The sequence below is a fragment of the Leptonychotes weddellii genome, chromosome 5 (genome assembly GCF_054177405.1).
Source record: "Leptonychotes weddellii isolate Sample4059 chromosome 5, ASM5417740v2, whole genome shotgun sequence".
NCBI classification, from domain to species: Eukaryota; Metazoa; Chordata; class Mammalia; order Carnivora; family Phocidae; genus Leptonychotes; species Leptonychotes weddellii.
The window spans coordinates 53,878,326-53,903,539 of NC_138373.1; the positions used below are offsets into that span (position 1 = coordinate 53,878,326).

A 25,214-nucleotide genomic window follows, 5' to 3' on the forward strand; every position below is an offset into this window, starting at 1 on the left:
TTGTAATAGGAAGAAAAATGGACCCTTAAAGATGTCCACATTCTATTTCCGGAATCTGGCAATATTTTACCTTATATGGCCAAAGGGACTTTGCAAATGTGATTAAGGTTGGGTACCCTGAGATGGGAGATTCTCCTGAATTATCCATATTCGCCTAATCTAATCACATGGGTCCTTAAAAGCAGAGAACTTTTCCTAGTTATGGTCAGAGAAAGATGTGACTACAGAAGAAAAGTCAGACATCACACATCTGCCTTTGAAGATGGAGGAAGAGGAACATAATCCAAGGAATATGGGGGACCTCTAGAAGCTGGAAAAAGCCCTGCTTGGTAAACCTTGGTTTTAGCCCAATGAGATCCATGCTGGACTTCTGACTTACACAACTGTGAGATAATAAATTTGTGTTTAAGCCATTAAATTTGTGGCCATTTGTGAGAGCAGCAATAGAAATACTGGATTATCTAGCCCAACATGTTTTTTTGACAGATAGGAAACTAAAATCCTCAAAGTTACACATTTAGGTAGTGGCAATGTACTCTGAGTTTGGAGAGAACCTAATTTTCTTCTCTCTTCTCAAACCATTGTCTGGTGCCAGGGTAAAGGCAGAAAACGAAGGGAAATAGTTCTGAAGGGAAATAGTTATCACCATTTTTCTATATATTAAGTGTATGAATTGGATGCATGGTATACTAATACCACAGCCAGTCTCTTCCAGTTTGCTTTGGCTAAATTACAGCTGACTCTTAAATAATGAGGTTTGAACTGTGTGGGCCCACTTATATGCAGATTGTTTTCAATATATACCATACAGTGCTGTAAAAGTATTTTCTGTACCTTATGATTTTCTTAACATTTTCTTTTCTCTAGCTTACTTTATTGTAAGAATACAACATATCATATATAAAACACAGAATATGTGTTAATCAAGTGAGTTCTTGGTAAGGCTCCTGATAAAGAGTAGGCTATTAGTAGTTCAGTTTTTGGGGAGTCAAAAGTTATACATGGATTTTTGACAGTGTGAGGGGTCAGTGCTTCTAACTCCTGCATTGTTCAAGGGTCAACTACATCTATATGGGCTGCAGGAACAGCTTTTACTGTACACCCTCCTCAAAAGCACTTGAGTGTTTTGTAACACTATGTGTGCTGTGCATGTGTGTGCATTTATAGGTGTGAGGTGACCAGTTATTAATTATCGTTGTGTTGTCTCTTGTGCCCATATTGGTACCATGACACCATACACTTCTTTTTAAAAATTTTTAAAAAAGATTTATTTGAGAGAGAGAGAGAAGACGCAGGGGGAGGGTCAGAAGGAGAGGGAGAAGCAGACTCCCCGCTGAGGGGGAGCCTGACTATGGGGCTCAATCCCAGGATTCCCAGGTCATGACCTGAGCTGAAGGCAGACGCTTAATCAACAGAGCCACCCAGGTGCCCCAACACCATGCACTTCTTTAGGAATCCAGGTAGGTGGAGGGAAATGAAGTCTAAATCCCAAATACTCACATTGGAATTTTTAAAAGAATAGAGATTTCACCTCCACAAATTCAGTCAACAAGTATTTACTGTGGACCTACTATGTGCAGGGTCTGTTTAAGGTATTTGGATAGACATAGCAGTGAACAAAATAGATCACGTCCCTACCCTCATAGAACTTATATTCTATTGGGAGAACCAGATGGTAAATTAACAAATAAATTAATGTTAAGTAGTGTTAAATGCTCTGAATAAAAATAAAGCAAAGTAAAGGGAAGAGTGTATATATGTGGGGAAGATGTAGATAGGGCAAAATTAGACAAGAAGACGAGGGCTGGGGAAATGCCTTCTTTAACTGTATATTCAACTTTTCCTAAAATCAGCAAGAACTGCCTTTAGTGTTCAGTAGAAGACTTCTTTTCAACATACTGATAATTTAGTCAAGGGTTTTCATGTTATAACAATACACTGATTAATGAAACAAAGACTTTCAAAACAAAAATCCTTGATATTATCAGGCTTCCCATTTACTACTGTTTTACAGCAAGTTGAGTGATCAACTGGACAGACTTGGCACTAAATATCAATGACAACTACAGCACTGGAGTATTTTAGGACTTTCTGGATTTTGGATGCCTCCTGGATTTGAGGAACTTTATGACCTCATGTTGATTTTCTCTCTCCTCTCATACTGACTGTGGGGGGTTCAGTAATTACTAATATAGTAATACATTAAGGAAGTAACTAGAGGATGGTAAAGAAAGCACAGAACATTTAATTACTGCTGACTTTAAGGGAAAATCCAAATTTAAATAATCAGTTTTATATGCTATTGTTAACACAGCAAGACAATGTTTAAAACTCACTTTGAAGTATTTCAAGTTCAGCTCTGGTCAATGCATCTTCCTTTTTCTTCAATCTTGTTTCTTTATATTTAGCATAAAACTCCCCAGCATCCTTAAAAAAAGAAGTTACAAATAAATTAGCATGAAAATCAGTTTGCTTTGACACTATTTTCCACATGATTTCATTTTAAAGCAGTATATTCATTTAACAAGAAGTCTTCCTTTCTGTTTATGTTTTTAAATTTTATGATGAACAGAAGAAACTAAATGTTTCTCTATGATTTTTCTCTCTTAGAGAGCTTATTTATTAAGGCTAGTAATTGCAGGAATATAAATTTAAGTAAAGTCTTTTCTCTTAGATAAGGAAGAGAGGACTCCTCTTCCTGTTTTCCACCCCTGTTTATTTTCTCAATATTGTGCTATTGCATGGACAAAGAGCAGAAAAACACACTTGCTAAACTGAATTAAGTTATTTGGTACAGTAAATTATATTACTGTGACTAACAAAGTACTAACACTATTTTCATATTAGTCCCTTAACTTCAAAAGATTTTCAAAATTATCATATGCAAATCTGATTATGAAACCTATATGATCATGTAGATACAAGTGAAGTTGTCATTCCTCCTTCCACCACACTTAGAGATTAGTTCCTCTCATGGAGAGTTGGGGATTGAGGACAAATACTTAGGTGTCAAAATATAGTGGCTAAAGTCTCAAGGAGTGGCACACAGGTAAGACTCTAGCAGAGTAATGAAAAAAGACTAGGGCTTCAATAATCACAAACATGGACATAAACAAGTTGATGCCCTAGACATATGAAGATCCCAACAAGGAGAAAAACAGAATAGGTAATTTTCCACTACCTCTTGACTCAAACTTCATCCGTTATATAGGAAGATACTTGTAGCTGCCAGGTCACATTGGGCTTTTTTTTTTTTTTTTTAATGTCTTTGCCTATGCTTTGCCCTCTAACTAGAATATTTTGCTGCCCTGCCATTATTCTGATGAACTCCTATTCATCCTTGAAAACTCTATTCAAGCATCACCTCCTTTGCAAGTTTTTCTGACCTTCCCTGGCAGAGTAATTCTCTGCTGTATACTGCTTTTGTATTTAAGCACACTTCTAGGACTGCTTGTATCAGGCTATATTCTCTCCTAGAAAATGAGAAATTTGAGATAGGGGTACTTGTATGACCAGAGTACAGTATCTGGCATAAAACATGTACAATATAAATATTCATTGAACTGAACTAGATCAAAATATATGAGAAATCTTGTAAAGAAAGAAATGAAAGGGTTTGATGATTGATGTGGAATAAGAAAAAGAGAGGTATCAAGGATAACTCTAGGGTAACATTCCCAGATTTTAAGATTCCTAGGGCAGATAAATCATGGACTCATTTGAGAGGGTTTTATTTTTTAAGGAAATAAAGGAACAAAATAAATTCTTGGCTCTACCTTGATTCAAATGGAAATGCATGAGCACTTAAATTCTAGAATAGAATTTTCTCTTTTCATCTATGACTGTCTAGGAGTTACAGATATTCTTAGAGTCTATATTTCTTGGGGTTATATCAGAACTCTTCTACCCAACAATGAATTAGGTAAATAAGAGGTATTTCTAAAATCACTGGATCAATATAATAAAGATTTAGCTCTATTCTCCCATTCTCACTTCTATGTTCCTACCTCATTTCTACCAGAAGGATTCCATAAGCCCTGGGTGAGTGAAATAATGATATCATTTGAAGGGTACAGAAAGTCATGCATCCAACATACTTATCCTCCTAGCCCATATATACTTTTGGATTAAGGATATATGGCCGCTTAACATTCCCTGTACCCCTAAAAAACTCAACCTGGAATACTATTATTTTCCTTAAGCCATATCAGTCATTTATTCCTTGACATGAATGAATGAATGCGTTTATTAGCTTCTTTGCAGACAGTAGTTTTTAATAGTAGGGAAAAGAAAAGGTCAGGAAGGCACTGGTCCCTTGAAGGGAGTAGGAAAGGTGGCACCATGCAAGAAAAAAGGGCACAGATAAGTTATTCATGAGATATGAAAGAAGGTAGGTTGAAATCATATAGTATAGTGAGATAAAATACAGTGATTAAGAGGACAGATTTGGGAACCAGACTACCTGAATTAAGGTCTCAGCTCTGCCATCTTGTAGCCTATATAACATTCAGCAAATTACTTCACTTAGTTTTGGGTGAATTATCTCATTCAGGAATGGGGATAATCACAGGGCTATTGTAAAGACCGAAGTGTTGATAAATGGGAAACACTTAGAGTAACATCTTACCCAGAGGCCTTCTATATGTTACCTATTTTGATTATAACTTCAGCCTTTTACCAAAAACCATATTCTGCACCACAAAGAGTGAGTTTTTCTGCTTCATACTTCACCAAAACTCCTCCGGCAGAATCCTATATCTTCTTGCTTACATGATTTTCTTTACCTTTGGTACTGTCTCCATGCAAAAATCTTTTATTGGGTAACAGTAGCTAGCCTCTTCGTACTGGTCCTACCAAATCTGAGTATTTCTCTGCTAATGTGCTTTTTCCTGCTACAGCACAGAAGTCCACTAAAATCCCTCTTTGAAATTACCCATTTGATCCAAAAATCACACTCATCTGAGGATCACTATGCACCTAATCACCTTAACCTACTCCACCTAATTCCAAGAGTTTTAACACATTCCCTAGTTTCACTCACTGTTTTATTCTAGGCCGAGAACCCTTTCTTCCCTCTGCTCCCTTTCTAAGCATTTATTTAAATGTTCCTCATCCTTTTTTTTTCTTCATATCTTTTATTTTCAAACTGTAATTACAATATGCCTACTCCAGAAAGGCTTACTTCTTTAAGAAACCTATGATCTCTAATAGCTCTCCTGCATTCAACACTCTACATTGTTCCCACCCTCCTCGTGTGCAGTTTGGTGTACCATACTTTAAGGTGCACTGACAAACTGGAAGACTTTAAGAAGAAAGTGATCAAATGGTGAGGAAGCTTGAAACTATTTCTTAAAAGGAATGGAGATAAGAAGATTAGAGATAACCTGATAACTATCAGAGAATATCTTAAGGGTCATTACAGGAGAGAATGGTGTAACACCATAAATGGTTCCAGAGACGGAAATTTTGATTTTGGATAAATATAAAGAAGAGTTTTCTAATAATTTAAATTACCTTAAAATGAAAGAGACTGACTTTAGAGATAATATTCAAGAAGAGACCAGGTGGCTATTATTTAAAGTATATTCTAAGGGAGAATCACATATTCAAAAGGGGTTGAATAAGAGAAGTTGTTTTCCAGTATGGAGGTTCCTCAAAAAGTTAAAATTAGAGCTACCCTATGACCCAGCAATTGCACTACTGGGTATTTACCCCAAAGATACAAGTGGAGTGATCTGAAGGGGCACCTGCACCCCAATGTTTATAGCACCAATATCCACAATAACCAAACTATGGAAAAAGCTCAGATGTCCACTGACAGATGAATGGATAAAGAAGATGTGGTACACACACACACACACACACACACACACAGGAATATTGCGCAGCCATCAAAAAATGAAATCTTGCCATTTGCAACAATGTGGATGGAACTAGAGGGTATTATGCTAACTGAAATAAGTCAGTCAGAGAAAGACAATTATCATATGATCTCACTGATATGTGGAATATAAGAAACAAGGCAGAGGATGATAGGGGAGGAGAAGAAAAAATGAAACAACATGAAACCAGAGAGGGAGACAAACCATAAGAGACTCTTAATCTTAGGAAACAAACTGAGGGGCGCCTGGGTGGCTCAGCTGGTTAAGCGACTGTCTTCGGCTCAGGTCATGATCCTGGAGTCCCAGGATCGAGTCCCGCATCGGGCTCCCTGTTCAGCAGGGAGTCTGCTTCTCCCTCTGACCCTCCCCCCTCTCATGCTCTATCTCATTCTCTCTCTCAAATAAATAAATAAAATCTTAAAAAAAAAAAAGGAAACAAACTGAGGGTTGCTGGAGGGGAGGGGGGTGAGGGGATGGGGTAACTGGGTGATGGACACTGGGGAGAGTATGTGTTGTAAAGAGCACTGGGTATTATATTAGACTAATGAATCACAGACCTGTACCCCTGAAACAAATAATACATTATATGTTAATTAATTGAATTTAAATTAAAAAATAAATAAATAAAAAAATAAAAGGGGAAAAAAGAGAAAAAAAAAAAAGCAGTTGTTTTCAAACTCCCCCCCCCCCATTCTTCATGAGTGGCTAATTCACATCAATATAATTGTCAAGTAGAGAAAATAAAGTCTCATTTTGAGTCCAGAATAAGCCCCAGTTTACCTACACACAGAAAATTAGAATATCTTATAGATATAAACATCTTATCGATCTTTGTGGACGCTGCTTGAAACATAATAGAAACTTAATAAATATTCCGTGAATGAATGAATGCTTACTTTAATCAATCAGGGCTTTGAACCGCTGAGGTTTAGCACTGTAATATTGTATTAAAACTATGGGATTTACATGGTTCCAAACAGAAAGAGTTCCAATCCTCGAGGAGCTTATATTATAATCATTATGGATGGAACATGAGCAAAAGATTTTACTTTAGAAGCAATTCTCCTAGTACTTAACAAAATTTTTCGAAGGGCTCAAAGCTTGTCTACATAGATATCAAGCAGGGAACTGATTTTACATTATAGAACTACAGCCAACTTTAAGAATTTGCATGTTACAAGTATCCTTTGTATGTAATTGTAGAGCATGGCTCCTGCACAGGAAGACATTAAGCAGTTATATTTATTTATGCTTATTTACTGAACCACTATTATATATGTTGTACCTTGTTAGGATAAATGGAGATTATATGATAAGACAAGCAGCTGCCCTTAAGGCATATGTAAAAATAATTGAATAACCCAAAATTTGGAATATAACCTATGTGAGAACAGAGATTTTTGTGTTTTATTTATTTTTTATTTTTTTGTATTTCCAGGGCCCAGAGGAGCACCTGGCACATAATAATATATAGGCACTCAATATTTGTTGAATGAATTACTGGAAGAGAGAATGAAGCTCACCCAACATTCTCTCTCCCCACATTTCCTTGTCCTCTTGAGATTAGGTGAGATCATGGCACTAATTCTGAATGGGCCTTGGATGGAAATATCATGTGCCCTTTCAAACCAAAGCATCAAAAAGCTCGTACAATCCTCCAGCTCTCTACTCATCCATTGTGAGGAAGGAGGCCACGTGTTCCAGGTGGGTATGGTTGGAAGATGGTAAAGACGTCATTGTTCTGAGTCCCTGAATGGCTAGTTAGAGCAGAATGCCCTCTTTCCTATCAACCAGTGATAGACAAGTGGCATAAACTAGAAAAAAATTTTAAGCCACTGGATTTTCAGGATGATCTGTACCTTGCCATAGTCTATCAGTCTATCCTTACTATAATACAAAAAATAAGTGCTATGAAGTTAATACAGAGAATATACAATGGGAGTTTTCAACTGGCCTGATCAGGAAAGGGTTCCTAATGATGAAGACCATTTATGTAAGCCTTGAAGATGTAATATTTCCAAGAGTAGTGAGTTATGAGATGGAGGATATCCATATCAAAAGCTTTTCTTTTAACATTATTGACATAGTTCATTTGAGTGAAAAAATAACATGCTGAGCTAGTACTATTTGCCGTGTTTCAGTTTACTTTTACTTCTCCATATAAAGTTCAAAATATTAAACAATTGAAGGAAAACCTAGGAAAGAAGGGGGTTGATCTAGAGTGGTACAAGCAGTGAACTGCTATCACCTATTCTATGGGACTAAGGAACATGGAAGTGCTCTGAGGACAGGTAACTACAAAAGAGATGAAGGATGTTCCATTTCTTTTTTTGACTGTTGGCCAGCACAAATCTCTTTCATTTGAAGCTTACATATAACCTTCAACATAGGAAAATACCAGAGGTACATTTCGGACAATCTGCTCACACAGTCATTTACTCTGTATCAAGTTTTGTTCTCCCCTGGCTTAAACTACAATCTCAGAATTACAAATAATGTGCAATAAAATTACAATGAAGAACACAGGAAAAATTTTAAATTGTAGACTTTGAATAAGAGTCCAAATTTTTGTACAAACACTGAGTTCACAAAAAGGTAATAAAATAAAAATAAAACAAAAACCCAGGAGCTATGCCTTCCTCTCCTGAGTCAGTGGTATTCAAGGAGATATAAGGCTAAGAGCTACTTTTTCCACTTGGGCTAAGAAACAGAAGAGACTACAGAAGTCATCTATTCAGCTCCAACTCAACGCAAGAATCCTTCTATAACTTTTATAATAATTACAATCAGCCTAAATACTCTGGTAGGGACTTTAAGATCAGATAGCTTACTCATTCAGTATAAAGTAGTTATCTAGCTAGTTATCCCACTATTGGGAAAATTTATTCTTTCTCAGCTTCTATATGTCTCATATTTTAATATTTATTTTCATTTGCTTTAAGTTTCATTTCTACCATTTAGTAGTTGTGTCACTTTGAGCAAACTGCCTCACCAATCTGAGTCCTAAGTTTTTATCTATAAAATACGGAATCATTGAGAATATCTCTAACATCCTACCTAACATTTTGTTTTTTTAAATCTTTTCTACATCTAGCAATAACCTACAAAACTCTACTTTATGTTCTGTCTTTGGACCTCCTACTACTTGTATCTTACGCCCCCCTTTCAGAGGGCAGAAGGAATGGAATCTTTGTCTTCTGTTGGGAGGTGTTTCCAATTTTCCTTTCTCTCTCTATCCTTCTGTAGCAGTAGAGTTTCAGCCTTGCAAAACTTCAGACGCACTTTTCCATCCCTTTTCATTTGTTTGCATACTCCCTACATAAAGTATGTTTGTCTGCAAAGTTTTTAAAAAAGTTCTTAGAGGACTAAAAGTAAACTTTTTCATCCCTTGGAGAATCTGTGTTTAACTCTGAGTAGGAGAACAGGCAACTCAGCTTGCTACAATTGCCTCAAAGCCTTTTAGAGGCTTTTTTCCGTTGCTAATTAGCTGTGAATGTTTTGTTTATTTGGTTTCTGACAGAGCCCCAGCAAGCAGAAGCAAAGGGGCTAGAAAGGAAGGGCCCTGACTGTACAGAGGGTGACCTCCAGGCTTGTCTACAGTTGTAGTTTCCATGGGAGAAGCTTCTTGGGAGGGAGGATGCCTCCATTTACAGATAGTTCTATAAAGTATAATATTTCCAATACTCTCTTAGGCAACTTTCATTTTATTTTTTAAGGCAAAAGCCACAGTACTATAGATACGATCCCTCTATTTTCTCAGACACTGTTCCTAGGAAACCTACAAATCCTGATAGGGGTGGAGCTATGCGTGCTGGAAATTTCCTACAATAATTTTTAATTTAACTGTGTTCACATAAGATCAGCTTGGTAGTGAGAAAAGATGGGGCTGGGACTTAACAATGGCAAAAATTTACAACTTTAGGCAATGCACACATAAAGGAATTCTATATTTTACAAATCATGTAACTGAGAAATGTAACATAGCAGTTAAAGAGAAACTTGAATGTTGAATTCCCACAGAATCAAACTATTAAGCAAATAAATTCTGAATACCTAAGACCTGTTTCATCTTAGAAAGTGTAGAGAACTATGAACAGACCATGATTTAGACTGGTAATCGCTTAGGATATTTGGCACTTACTGATCTTATATCTGAGAAATTGGTGGTATTACCAATCTAAATTATTATGGGCCCACATATATGAGACTCCAACACAGGCACTGACAAAAATAAACTTAAGTTATAACGGTTAAACTGAAAATATGCACATAGTATATTTCAATAATTGTTTGCTACTTTCATGGTTATATGTTTCAGAACATATATGATAAATCAAAAAATATCCAAGAGGATATTTTGGATATCCTCCAAAGAGGCTAGAAAAATTTCTTGGGATTATAGGCTGAAATTAGCCAACACGGAAGACTGGTTTAGTCAGATTCCAAGAGAATGTGTATTCCCTTTGAAACTACCATGAGAACAGAAACACACTGGTAAGATACAAGTGTCATTAGGGCTAAACTTTTAATGTTAAAATTAAATTCTAGGCTCAAAGTATACAATGCCTCTCTTGATATAGTCCAAGTTCCTTGCTATATTCTAATTCATATTCCATGTCTTCTGTTGATCATTCCACTTGCTTTCTGCACTAAACACATTTTCTCAAGTTTTCCCAACTTCTTTGCGTATAGTCATGCATTTAACTTTTCTCTAATGTTCTCTCATCGCTCTATGCACACACTAACCTTCCTTCTACTCATCAATTTACAAACACTCTCCACATTTTTTTTACTTTGGCTTCTCATCTGACTTTTTACTTTTCTGCATATGTGGGTACATGAATGATATGAAGTATACATTTTGCTAAATACATACACCTTTCCTTGGATATTTTCCAATCTGGGAAATGTTTGATATCTATTTAACATTATCAAATATTTTATATGTATCAAGTATAATAGTTTTTAGTTTTTTGGTCTCATTCTTCTAGTCTATCAATTCTTATAATTTTCCCATTATCTTTTTCGGAACAAAGGAAAGGAAAAAAAACCCAGACCTGGAGATAATAAGGATGTTCTTGAAAAGCAAAGGAAGCTATCAAAGATATACCTTTATCTCTACCCAGTCTGATCATAGAACAACTTTGGGTCTTTTCTGCCCATTATGTACTGTAACTTTTCCACTCCTAACATTATGTATGTGTCTTTGACAGATGTGTGTGATGGAAATACTCTGCTGTCTAATCAATAAACTTTATTCTGTCTAAATGTCCTTTATAGATTCCCCACATCAAAAATATCTATTAGAGTATAAATTCCTGAATGGTTATATACAGAGTTTGGAGAGCTGGGATGTAGGCTTAGATGACAGTAATGGGCTATATGTGATACCTTTTTTTAAAATAAAAAGCAGTTGTATAATGTTTTTCTTAGGGCTCTTTCAGCCTTAACGCAGAATGATTGTATGGGAATTACTGTATCTATGAAATTATTTTTGTATACTACCTAGTACACAAAGTGGCACTTCACTGTCAATGGTCTATTCATCTTTCAAGACGCAATTCAAGTGGCTCCTCTTTGTAGTTTTCCTTGGTCATTCTAAATAGAGACAATCTTACTCATCTGATCATCTACAGAAGTCTTTTGTTTATATTACATATGTGAAGATTATATACTATATTGTATTTTAGTTATTTTAATTCATGTATTATAATCTCTACCTGACTATAAGGTCCCAAAAGGCGTATCATCTCAATGGCCCGTTAATAGTGCCTTGTTCTGATATATGTTTAATAAATTTTTACTGAACTGGCTAACCTGTTTCTCTAAATATATAACTTAGAAGAAGCTTTACACATCAAATACTGATGTATCTATTGTCATTTGTAATTTTTTGTCGGAGGGATAGAAAATAATTTAAGTAAATTAATCAGGTAATAAGAAGTTTTCTTAGGGATCTTAGATGCCCAGTAATAAACAGTGAACTTAGGAGCATAAGCTGAACCAGAACTGCCACTTTTCCAACTCCCATTGGATAACCATTTATGTATATAAAGTATAATAAAGGAATGGGTATCTAGAGGAAGAATAGGAGGAAAGAAGTTGGAGATGAAGAGCTGTTGATATGACAAGGAAAAATTTAAGTACAGATCTGGCTAGTGTAAAGGCCATTTGCTGGAAGTCTCTGAGTCTCCCACTTTCAGTTTGGACCCTCCTTCTTATCCGATAGCTCCATACTTACACAGAATCCTTGAAGACCAGTTTTAACGAATTTCACAAAAGTCAAAGGATTCACACACAGAAGTAAAATTCTCTTAACTGATACCTGCTTATCTAACTTCTGAATGCTTAATAGGAGCTGGATGTATTAGCTCTTAAACTTGTCTGTGTCAGTGATACTTGTAATTATATGATTCAATTTAAGTATTATATAAAAAAAGGTGAAAAGTAAGTAGAAAAAGAGAGTTGTTTCTATGAAAACCAAGTAGATTCTTTGGGAAGCTCAATAAAAGAGTTGCTAAAAATGCTGTTAACTAGATAGAAGTCCGTCAGTTATGAAAGACGGGAAATCATAAAACTCTGTAAGGATTATACAATTATACTGCTTTGTAAGAGTCTAGTTTAACTCTTCTTTAAAGAAATCAACTAGAAGTTTGTCCCTAAAGAAACCAAGATTATAGATGCAGTATATGCAAGGAAAAATAAAACAATGGCCCTATATCACAAGAGTGGTGAATAAAGGTAAAGTACATGCTTAAAATGTTTAAGGTCATATGTATCATTTTTTATACTTAGAGCTCTAGTAGGGCTCGTTTTGGCCACTGTACCAATTACCAACCCAGACTGCTTTAGGTAAGGAGGGCTTCTTCTCAATTTCATAAATATCTTATTTAAGACCTCATAGAAGTATCACATCAAAACTTTAGTATTGTGGATAAGGAATATGTACTCACATTACACAATTTTATGGCTGATAAATTAATACAAAGGTTACAGTAGACTGAAGGAAAAAAAGGAGACAAAAATCTAATCCTAAAAGCAACTACTCAGTATTGCTTTGCTCAAGTTTTCTATGTTTATCAATCTGCAATACTTTCACTTTCACAGTTTGTATCAGAATCTACTATATTATTTTGTTAGTGAACATGAAAAAAAACAAATCTTACTTCCTCGAAGCAGAATTAAAATACCAAGTATTTGCTTAAAAAAAAAAGGAGAATTGTCTTATTTTTCTTCTTGGAATGAATTTATCAGAAAGAAAAAAATTACAGCAAAATTTTTAAGTTAGATTTACAAAGGTTTTAAAAATATAATGCCTAGCATCTCAAAACTGAAAGCAACAGGTATCACCAAGTAAGTAAAAACTTTAAAATTCAAACCAATCCAACAGTTTAAGAAAGCAGAGTTTCTAAAGAGACTAAAATTTTTTTGTAAAATTCCTAATTTCTGTAACTTTAAAAAAATGTATGGTGAGACAACACAATGTTAGCTCTAGATACCACAGGGAGATAATTTAAAATAATAACTTATAAATCTAAGCCATCTTAATATATTAGTTCTATTTTTGCAAACCACTCTGCATGCTAACCAGGAAATATGTTAATTTTACCAAATAAATGTTGTTTCAAATGGCTTAGTTTAAAATTACAAAGAAGTGTTTCAACTGACATTTTATGTGATATTCTATTTACTCTGCCTCATGACTATAAATTCATCTACACTCTGGTTTGCTTATTGCAGATTCTAAAGCAAAAAAACCCAAAACCCAAAACCCAAAAACCACTCTTAAAAAAACATGAAAATACATGTCCTAAAATATTTTTTGGTCACATTTTCTCATATACATACTGGTATGGTAAATATACTTTACCTCTCTCTTATTAAGACACATACATAGCATACAAGGATTGTGGGTTTGTATTTAAATAAATAATATGCAAAACAACTTATAAACAAAAGCTTTTAAATTACCAAAATACTGTAATTTTCTCTATTAGATATAAACAAAATATATGAATCTGTAAGCAATAACTATTAAGATGAACTATTTTGAAGGAAGACTGGTAAATAATTTCACAAAGGCTAGAAAGAAACACACTAGTGATTTTTATTTCATTTTCCCTCCTAACATAAAATTTTTATTATACGAGAAAGAAAGAGAATAAAATGCAGAAGTTGGAGTGATTCATTTTCTTAAATGATTAGGAAGAACAAGAAAAGAAGTGGGTAGAACTGGGTAGGAATTATCTGGCTCTCTTTTTTTTCTAAACATTTTCTGAAATGAAACACCTCCTCCCCAAAATTACAACTTAACCTCAAAATTTGTACACCCAAACTATTACATATACTTTTAAATGTTATGTTTATGTGTTGGGAATTTTCTAACCAGATGTAATAATTAATATTAGCAAAGCAATAATTTAATAGAATCTGCTTTGGTATGTTGAATATTAAAAAAATAAGAGAAGTTGCCATAATATGATATAGACCCACATTCTGTTGTTTGATCAAGACTGAGTAGCAACAGAAACTGATTACCAATATAAGATAAAATATCTCACTCCTCTTAAAGTTGCAAATAAAATGGAAAGCAATATAATTTTTGCATAATTACACAAATGTTCATGTAAAGGTTTTTTTTTTTAATACTGTGTTCTTAAATGCTATTAAAATAATGGGTGACAGGCTCTTTGAGTCCTGTTCTTTTCTGGATACGCCTTAAATGATTACAGTGAATTAAATTTTTATTGCTCTTCTACCTGTCCTAATGATAGTATTTTTTTCCTTTTTCTAATGTCTTGGAATTCTAAGGTGTTCTAAAAGCAATGTAAGAGACAGTTATAGGAATAGATACCTAAATAATTTCAGAACTATTCTAAACAGGTTTACACTTATATCAATTCAATCAGCATTATAAAGCATCCACTGTATATCAGCACTCAGATAGCAGACATGGGCATAAATTATTTCATGAATAATTAAAATAAAAGCATCTAATATTATATGAAAGAGGTATACTTTACCTGGATTAGATGAGGCAATGCTTTTAGTGTAAGGCAAAACCAAATTCCCAGCTTGCATGGAAGCAAATCATGCCATTGTGGTTTTGTCAGTAATCTAAGGGGAAAACACAAAAACAAAAACAAAGAAGCAAAATATAGAAAGAAAGGTGGGAGACAAGTATTTTTATAAAGATCATGAATTCTGTTATGAATGCCTGTTTCAACAAAAGTACGAAGAAATTTTTTAATGTAATCCTTATGACAGTTTCACTACATTTGAGGTATTTTATCATGAAATACATTAGTTACAACAAATGCAACATGTATAGCAACTAAGAGAATCTAAGCTAAGTTTCTGGGGAAGGAGACTCCTAAACAAGTTACAAAGATAAAGAAACAAAAGCCCTCTTTCTAACCTGGACTTTTCATCAGTTCTGCAAAATGAATTCTTAAACCTTATGATTACTTCAGCTATAAAAGACTAAACATCATCAGAGTGTTCCCAAGTGCTGACAAGCAGATATGAAGACTGTAGCATAAACAAACCAATACATAAAAATTAATGTCATTTGCAGGTCACTGAAGCATTACTCACTGATGTCATCAGAACAGAAGACAGACAGAATAGTCTCTGATCTCCATCTCACATTGATCCAGTTCCTGCCCTGCTGTGTGAACTATTTAAACCCTTTATTTCTTTTTTATGAATCGATATTAGAAATGGTATCTTTGAGTGTACTGCATTTCACTGCCTTTCTACATATTGTCACTTCTGAGCTAAACACTAAAGTGATAGATTCTTCTAGGAATACTTTATTTCTAAAGTTCAGTATAAAAATTTCAAACGACAAGAATTTGGGGGTTTGATTACTTAAATATATATTAACACTTTCCAAGGGCAAAAAAACCTGTGGAACTTTTGCCTAAGATTAGGATTTATCTCATAAACTATGGCACAGTACTAATCTTTTAAAAAACCTACTACAGATGTAAATATTACATATCTGAAATGAATATATATATTAAGTTGAATAATATTAAAGACATTTTAAAACAGTTTCAAATTACAAAATATTTTTATATGCTCCCACCTTTCATTTTTTTCTGAAGCACCAAGTTTTGATACATCCACACTCTTGCTGCCTGTCTTTTTTTTCTTTTCTCTTTTTTTTCTACTAAGCAGTTCATCCTTAATGTGGAAAGAATTATGGTTACAGGTTATCATTAACATGTACTCTTCAAATGTTATCAAGAGTCTCTGTGAAGGGTAAACATTATAGAAGAACATTTATGCAAATGTATGTAGGGTCCAACATGATTAAGTAAAATCATCAATCTTTAACAATAACTGTTGCCATGGCATCCAGTCCTTAAACACACATGAAGTTCAGCACTGTCAGTCATGTGTATCTCCATAGCAATCAAAGTTTTCTAAGAGAAAGCATTCAACTTACTTTTTCTCATTCATCCAACTTTAATAATGTCACTTCAAAAAGAATGAGTAAACAGATGCTAATTTATGAACACTGATAAATATGTTTGATTATCTTTAGCACATAAATAAAAATCCAGAGCTGAATAAACTATGTAATGGTATGTTGAAATAAGAAAAGTATAATTTTTTTACCAAGTGATCTCTGAAATTATGAAATTATACTCATTTCAAGTCTTGTATTTAGTTAAAACCTTTTAAAATAAACATTCTTTATATGACACAAAAATTTCTAAAATCATTTTTACATAAAAAATATTTCTGTTTGGAAGGTGACAATTAAGAAAATGTGACTCTACCTTCTAACTATCAGCTAGATATTTGGGCCTTCACAAAATTTTATGACAAACTCAAATGCCACATTTTTAAAAAAGAAGGATTTTTTTCTTATGTCACGGGTTCTTCTTAACTTAGGAACACATCAAACACTAAATACTGAGTAGAAAACTTTTAGGATAAGGAGTATATATAGAAAAATTGAAATTTTTATCAGTTGAGAAATAAAATGTCTGAAATTCCATATAAAATTAAGGCTAGGTCATTTGATTTATTACCAATACTTACCAGTTGTTTTTCCAGGTAGATTGACCAAACCACAGCATAATGACCCACTGTGAGAATAATGAACAAAAGTAATGCCAGCTCAGCATTGCTCATTTTTCTCACCCGCCTGTAGTAGAATACAGGCTGTCGCCAATCTGGAAGTCCATTGATCAGAATATCATCATACCTACAGTAGCAAATACAACAGTTTTTCATGGGAAGTTTAAAATAAAAGCAAAAAAATTAATTTATGCCTATATTTAAAAAGAGGAAAGAGAAAAGAACTTCTCCAAAATATGTAAGATTTATGTAGATTATTAGCATTACAATGGTCTATAAATTCAAAACACTGTATATAGTACAGTCACAGACAACCTTCCAAAAAATACACAGTGATATACTGTGGATACTAGACCTTGTGTTGAACAGCACCCCAATGATGTGACTTCTGGAATGACAACTAAAGGAGCTATATAATCTACCTCTCTATCACAGTCTGCGGTAAAGACCCCACCAAAGAAGTCAGCAACAAAAGGAAAGATCTCAATGGAAGAAAAATCAAGATAAGAGCTCTGTTTGTAACCATGAATTATATATTAATTGAATCGAATTCAGGATAAATTTTTCTAGTCAGTGCTATTATTTCCAACCCTGTACTATAGTTCAAGGTTGAAATATTTATATATATTATTTTATCAAAGCTTCTTCATGATTAGAAGCCTATGAGTAACTTTTAATTTTCTATTGCTCAAATTCCTTTAAAGGATAAAAAGTTTCCAAATTAGAAAGAGATGAGAAACAACCAGTGTTTATGTCAGATTTCTCAATAAAACTGTTTATTTGTAAACATTTAAGTGGCAATTTCCTCATTTTTGGCTTTGCTGGAGGGAAAGAACATAACAAATAAAAGCTTTCCTAGTAATGCATTTTAAATCAGCTTTCTTTAGAATAAAATTTCAACTGAACTGAAATTTACCTGTCAGACCATTACAAAGACAAATATTTTTAAGGTTAAAAATCAGGAGTAACATTTATGATTGTAAAACTCAAAATGGTCACACACAAACACTGTATGTTCAAAACACACAACCTGTTAATCTTAATTGAACACAACTCATTAAATATTCTAATCACACTATTTCTCGAATTAAATCTTCACTGAAAGGCCTAATTTGGTGCAACACATTGACCAAAATATTTTAATTAAAAATATTCTGAGTTAGTCGCAGGCCTAATTACAGGAATAGAAATAGGGCCTATATTGTCAGGCAGGTCAGTAGAACTCAGTAGTAGGTTTTTCTCAAGTAAATTGACCGATCTAGGAATAATAGCGCAGCTGCTAAACTGCCAGTCTTGACATGTAAATCAATTTAAATGCAACAACTGCAGTAGCTACTTTGATAGTTATTAAATTGATACCTTGGAGATATGCTTAAAAAAAATAAGCAAAGGATTTATTACAGGCAACTTCTTTTTTCAGTAGAAAAATATTGGTTACAAATTCAAAATATATTTTATTAGCAAATCTGGAAAACCTAACATTTAGATCAACTTAGATTATTAATAATAATGGCAGATCAGAATAACCAGTGTTCAAAGCAAAAGACATTAATTAGTACTAAACTCTTAAAAGGCAATGGGTAGTGTACAAGAGTATACAAATTAAAATATGGCTGTGTAGTAGCTAGACCAGACAAAATTTGATGTTAAATATTCTCTTTTAAATATGCATAGCAATTCTTGAACACTATAATATCAAGATAAAATAATATGATTTCATCAAAAACTATCATTCCTGTCCTCAAAAGTTTGTTTAAATTTATCTTTGTATAAACTGACTCAGTTTAAATTAGAAATGGATTGGCAAAAAGGTTTCAGGATTACAACATTTGAATGAAGGCCAATGAGTGTTAAATCCTGAATTTATTCTAAATCTATATTCTACTCCAGATTTGTTCAGGGAGAAAGAGGTGAATATAAAAATCACTATTTCCAGCTAATCTGTCCCATGAAATAACTTATGAAAAGTGGTTATTAATAAAGGACATCTCAGGAAATGGTGACAATTCCCCAAGAGCATTAATAAGTATTAAATTTGTTTTAAATATAAACTGCATTGGAAGAAAACATAACTAAACTCATAGCTATGAATCTCATCCCACATATTTTATCATCATCATTGTTGAAATGCCATGTATCTATTAATAGCTACTCGTTTCTACCCCACATACAAGTTGTATAAAGTGTACAGCCAAATTCAAGACAGCAAAACCTCATGCATTGAACACATTAAACAGAACCAGATATTTACTAAGCTATGTCTGCCACTCTAAACAACAGTCTCCAAGGATTAAGCTTAGAATCAATGCTCTATTGATTTTACTATCAATGAACATTATGGCTCACACGACTGGCCATTTTAAGGGAAGATAGCTTCTATTATAGTTCACTTTTTTAGAATATATGCTGTTAAGAGATAAATCACTGCTTTCCTGAAACACTGAAAAATAAAGATATTTTTTAAAATATACAGACTATATTCACAGTTATTTAAGAAAAAATGTGTTGACAACACATAAAATTTAAAATATCACTGTGTTTTGCTTTTTCTATATTTTAACACATAACACTTAAAATGTTCTGTAATTCAGCTCATACAAACTGCTCTGAATAATCTGTTAAAACTAGATTAAGAATGTACACGTGTATCATTATGTTATAAAAAAATACAAAAGTAAATATGTGTGATGAAAATATCACTAATGCAAAAAATGAGACGGAATTATAAAGGCTATTATCTTGGAAATTAAAACACTGATTAATCAATACCACATTCAACATATGATTTAATACATGTTTGATTTTCTTAAAATGTACATGATAAACATAAAATAACGGTTACATAATCATTAGTGAGTTTCATTCTACAATCTTAATTTATCAAATATATTTAGCCTAATATAAACATTGGAAAGCAAATAAATCTAAGAATATTTAAATTACCAACAGAAAAAATTTTATGTAAATATAAAATAGCCTCATATTTTGAAATATAAAACAGTAACTATGAAACTAAAATAGAAAACATATCTATTATGAAAACAAATATTTAAATAATTCTAGAATTTGCCTAAATTGTGAATTTCCCATCATACAAAGTTTGAATTTTTAGTTTAAAACAATAACAACAATATCCATTTAGGTCACATTTTGAACCCAAGAGTAAAAATTAATTACACAAAGATCATAAACAGGAAACACATCTAAATTAATCGATATTACTCTCCTTTAAAAATGTATATATATGCCAAAACTTGTGGTATAGAGCACTTTATATATTCCATATAACAGGTATCTTATATCTTCTAATTAGAGAAAGTACTAAGATTTCTTATTCTCAGGTTGTTTATTTTTCTTCAAACATGCCTATAATCAAATTTAGAATAATGAGGTAATGGATTTGTAAATGTTTAGCATACTAAGGCTGAGATAACTATACTTTTCACTGGATTTGTAAATAAAACGTGATTTTATTTAGTAAACGAAAAAAAAATTCAACTTTTACAAATATAGTACCATAAAATATACAAACGCCCCCCCCCAAATTTAAAGTTGCACAACTGGGTTAGCAAAATAATACTGGTTAAAAATTTATAATAGATTTTAAATAAAAGTAATATACTAATATTACTAAAGCACAAGTTAGTGTATATATGTAATGACTAGTGTCTACTTGGTACTTTCTTCAGCTAACACTTAGGGCACTTGTACAGAAATTTATGTCAGAATATAGCTGAGCTGCTATTCCCCAAAATAAGCAAATTACCTGGGAGTTTAGAAAAGGCTGCTATGCCTTCCTTACGCTAACCAAACTTGTTATTTTCATACTATAGTCTATGTTTTGGGGAGAAAAAAAAAGACTTAGAAGTTTATTCACAATCTCACTCCTAGGAATCTATTCAAGAGAAATAAAGAAAAAAATCTGTTCACACAAAGACTTGTATGTGAATATTCATAGCAGCACTGCTCATCATAGCCCAAAAGTGGAAACAACTAAAATGTCTATTACTTGATGAATAGATAAACAAAAGCAGTATATGATATGGAATATTACTCAGCAATAAAAAAGAGTTAACTACTGGTATATGCTACAATATGGATGTGCCCCAAAAAAGATTATCACAGAAAGAAGCCAGATGCAAAAGAGTACACTTTACATGATTTCATTAATAGGAGAGGCCCAGAAAAGATAAATTTATAAACACAGAAAGGAGATCAGTGACTGCTTGGGTCTGGGATCAGAGTGGGGATTGCCTGGGCAAACGGGCTTGAGGGAATGTTTGGAGGTGATGGAAATGTTCTAAAACTGGATTGTGGTGTTTGCATGACTCTGTAAATTTATTAAAAATCATTGACTTGTACACTTAAAATAGCTGACTTCTATGGTATGCAAATTATACCTAAATAAGGCAGTTTAAAAATTGTTAGCCTTTTCCTCAAAAAGAAAAAAAAAAGGTTATCCAGTTTATTTTATCTACTTCATTGCTATTCTCTTTCCTGCCAAAATTAAAGAATGCACTTGATTTCAGTGAAAACACAATTACTCATAAGGGAAATAGAGAAACATATAGGACAATTTTCCAAACTGCAAATTCCTGGGAGGTTACACATTTAAAAGTACTTATTTAATGAATATTTATAATAAATAATTGTGATACCAAAGAGCATTTTTTAATACCAGTATAAGACAATCTTCCTTTACAAGATAAAAATGACTACTGGGTTTTTCTTCCTAAAGGAATTAGAAACATTAGGTAATTGTCTGGAGAGGTGCACTTCTCCTATATGTTTAAATACACAGGTCACCTGGCCTCAGGCTCAAGCTTTAGAGAAGTGATTCTCAGCTTGATTAGTTAAGATTTTTGCCTCAAGGAAAACCAGTTACCAAAGAGTTACTTGTGCCTCAAGGGGTATAAATACTACAGCTGTTTGTGTAACTGTCAGATCCATTTTTTTTCTACTAACACTGCAAAAAAATTGCGAAGGGAATGAATCCTAAAAAGAAAATGTTAGACACACCTATGTTAATGAAGAAACATTTTATACAGAAGAAGTGATTTGTTCTGTAAAGATATAAATGATTTTTCAGGAACTGAAAGAAATTGTTACAAAGTTTACTGACTTTTAAGATAACAACAAACAAAAAGACAAAATCTGATGCCAAAGACATAGGGAGACTAAATAAAGCTATCTTTACAGACACATTCTTGATGTGTGAAATAAAACTAGGGGCTCAGTGAGAGAAACCAACTAGAAAATGTGCACAGAATGACCAACACTTCTTTCAACACACTTCTAGGACTCTTTCAACACTATGGATTATCTCAAACCAGAGGAATGTCTGCTATGGTATCTGGACCAATGCCAGCCCTTGTTATAAAGCAAAGAACACTTACAGAGAATATCTCGAGTCCTTGCTTTGCAATCTGACAAACTGAGGTATTCAAATTAAAGAGTTAAGATGAGAAGAAGAGTAGTAGCTAACATTTTAGGATATAGAATAATTCCAGATAATATATCTGAAGAATTTATTTTTTTTAAAGAAAAGACTAGTCTGTACTAGTCTAGAATAGAAAATATCAGTCTGTATCACACACTATAAAGTGTTTTGGGAAATTTTTGCTTCAAGTGTGTGTATGTGTACGTGTGTTCTGAGGCATGATGCGAAATATGCTTCCCCCCGCTCCCTGCCCCCCCCCCCCCCGCCAAATATACTTCTTACTGTGGGTCTGACTCAAGAAACTTTGAAGCCCAATGCAATAGTATCTACACATTCCACACATTCTGAAGGAGTAGAAGAAAGGGGCCTTTCTGCAATCTCCTCTTAAGTCACTGGCACTATAAACTACGTATAAATATATTACTACTCTTCTGAAAGGGGCACAGAGAAGTCTCGAAGTGAGGGGGCTGCCTCCGTTCCGAAGTTTAACTTAAATGCAGAATCACCAGAGCAGAGTAAGGGAAAGGAAGGAGGCAAAAGAAACAGGAAAAAGAAACAAATATTTTTCTTCCACACCTATTTTCTACAGACTTATATAAGTCTGTTCTCTCACAAATATCAGGGTTTATTCTGAGAGTGAGGAAACATCAAGAAATTGTGATGACGTGAGTATCACTAACAGCCTAATTCCAAAACATTTAAGGAATAGGGGAAAAAAGAAAAAGACCACCAAGCACAGATAGGAGATATTACTGATATATCAAAAATGACTGGGCATTTGTTTGAAGTCAAATGGTATCTGTATTTCCCGGAGCATAGACACTCATGTTAAATCATATCTAATGGAGCTATGACTTGGTAATGTTGTAACTCATGATTCTAAAGCGTGTAAGTACTGAATCAACCTAGTGAATATTTTCAATAGACATTAACTCTGCTCTAAACATAGGAAGAAACAAAAATAAAATACTAACTTATAATAAATGTCTAGTGAGACAATTCCTTCCTTTATAAACTGAGATATTAAACTGTAACATCTTAATTCAAAAGCAGAAATGAACACTCACCTTTGCCTTCGTTCATCATCCTTTAAAACTTCATAAATGGCCACCAACTAAAATAAAAGCATTACTTTAAAATAAAAATACTCTCGCCTATAAGAAATCACTTAGGAAGGTGAACACACTATAATGCACAAACAGAAAACCCTATGTGCTCATATATACAATGAACAGATACAATCTTAATTATATGTAACATTTTATATTTTTAGTAGAATCTTAAGAGATTAAAAAATGCTTGATACCAAAATAAATCTTTGTGAAAGATGCAAAAGTAATAATTATGTTAAAATGTGATTTTAAAAAGCAAAAGCTGTAATTTAGACAAGAAAATTATGACAATTATGACCCTCCAAGAATTTAGAGATTCTAATATAAAAAATGGTGATATTCTGTAAAAATTGAGTGAACATGACATTCTATTTCTCAACTACAACCTCATTTTCAAACAAAAATATTCTACATATAAGTTACTATTTTTATTAGAAAACATTTATTTACAAATTTGTTGCAAAATATATATAATAACAGCAAACGTCACTTACTTGTCTAAACTGAGTTTCTGCATTTTCATCTTTATTCTTGTCTGGATGCAAAGTTAGTGAAAGCTTACGATACGCTTTTCTAATGTCTGCAGATGAAGCATCCTGGAGGTGGTAGGGGGAGGGGAAAAACACAAAGCAAACGTTGTCAGAAAAAGAAATTCCCAGAACCTTGTTAAGATCTGAGAAGACAGCCAACCAAGTACAGGACCCCAGGCAATGTAATTTGAGCAATCAGTCTAACAACCAGGCTATGCAACTAGCCTGACCCACATGACTGAACAATTATTCAATCTAATTTGGCTCTCCTCTTAACTTTTCATTACCATACAGTCATTTAAAGAAGACAGTATTTGGCAAAACTTTTCAAACACTTGCCTTCCTAAAATTAACCAATAAATCTTTTTCGGTAATTAAGAGATCAAAAAGAAACAAATTAAAAATTAATACATCCATGTGCCTTCAAAGAAGGTCTTTATTTATTTGAGAATCTTAAAGCCAATTTCTGAATCCCAGGCTTACCATATGTGGTTTCTTCATTGTTATTTATATTGAATTTACCATTGAGCCACAACCTATGGAATCTCAATTTCCTATGTCAAAAGTATGCCTGTTTGAAGGCTGTTACATTTGCATTTATCCAAAATAACTGTAATTAGAAGTAGTGGTGTATATTGTACTTAACATTTTTTTAGTACTTCCAAGGGTGTTTTCAGTGGTGTCCAGTTTCCACAGTCTAGTTTGTAGAAATAAATTTGCCCACTATTATTAATATAGTTTAAACATATTTAAAGAGTCATAATAGTTCAGTAAGAGTATGTTGGATTAAGCGGATGTTAAAATTACATTCTATAGAATCCTGAGTGTACAGATAAACTCAGAAAACATGGTTTTCCATGGCCAGCATAAAATACATAATAATAACAAAGAACACGATGTAAAATTGGGTTTAAAACTTTATCTCCACTGAGTTTAAAAATTATTCCAATAACTAGCATGTTCACAGTGGTACAAAATTATAATAAAATTGTTTATTAAATTGTATTTTGTTTTATAGCTGAAAATTTGTTCAGTTAACTCCTAAAACTACTTTATTGAAAAAGTTCAAATGACTAAAAAACCAAACCAAAACAAAACAGTACAAAAATCTGTGTCCCTGGGATTAAATAGTTGTTAAAGAAATAGAGCTGGA

General features: G+C 33.2%; 1 protein-coding gene across 3 annotated transcripts in view; it reads right to left on the reverse strand.

Moving 5' to 3' along the window:
- Positions 1-25,214, reverse strand: part of DNAJC1 (DnaJ heat shock protein family (Hsp40) member C1) — a 212,043-nt gene that overhangs the window by 116,056 nt on the left and 70,773 nt on the right. For 2 of the 3 annotated variants that reach the window (XR_014145497.1, XM_006729791.3), the window contains exons 2-7: positions 24,026-24,127; positions 23,487-23,533; positions 16,941-17,106; positions 15,976-16,073; positions 14,906-14,999; positions 2,337-2,427 (exon numbers count right to left, since the gene is read on the reverse strand). Coding sequence is in view for 2 of the 3 variants with exons in the window: in XM_006729791.3 (XP_006729854.1) it covers positions 2,337-2,427; positions 14,906-14,999; positions 15,976-16,073; positions 16,941-17,106; positions 23,487-23,533; positions 24,026-24,127 (598 nt within the window). In the remaining variant the exon portion in view is untranslated. The remainder of the gene's footprint in view (positions 1-2,336; positions 2,428-14,905; positions 15,000-15,975; positions 16,074-16,940; positions 17,107-23,486; positions 23,534-24,025; positions 24,128-25,214) is intronic. The other variant, XM_031024252.2, reaches the window with a different exon arrangement.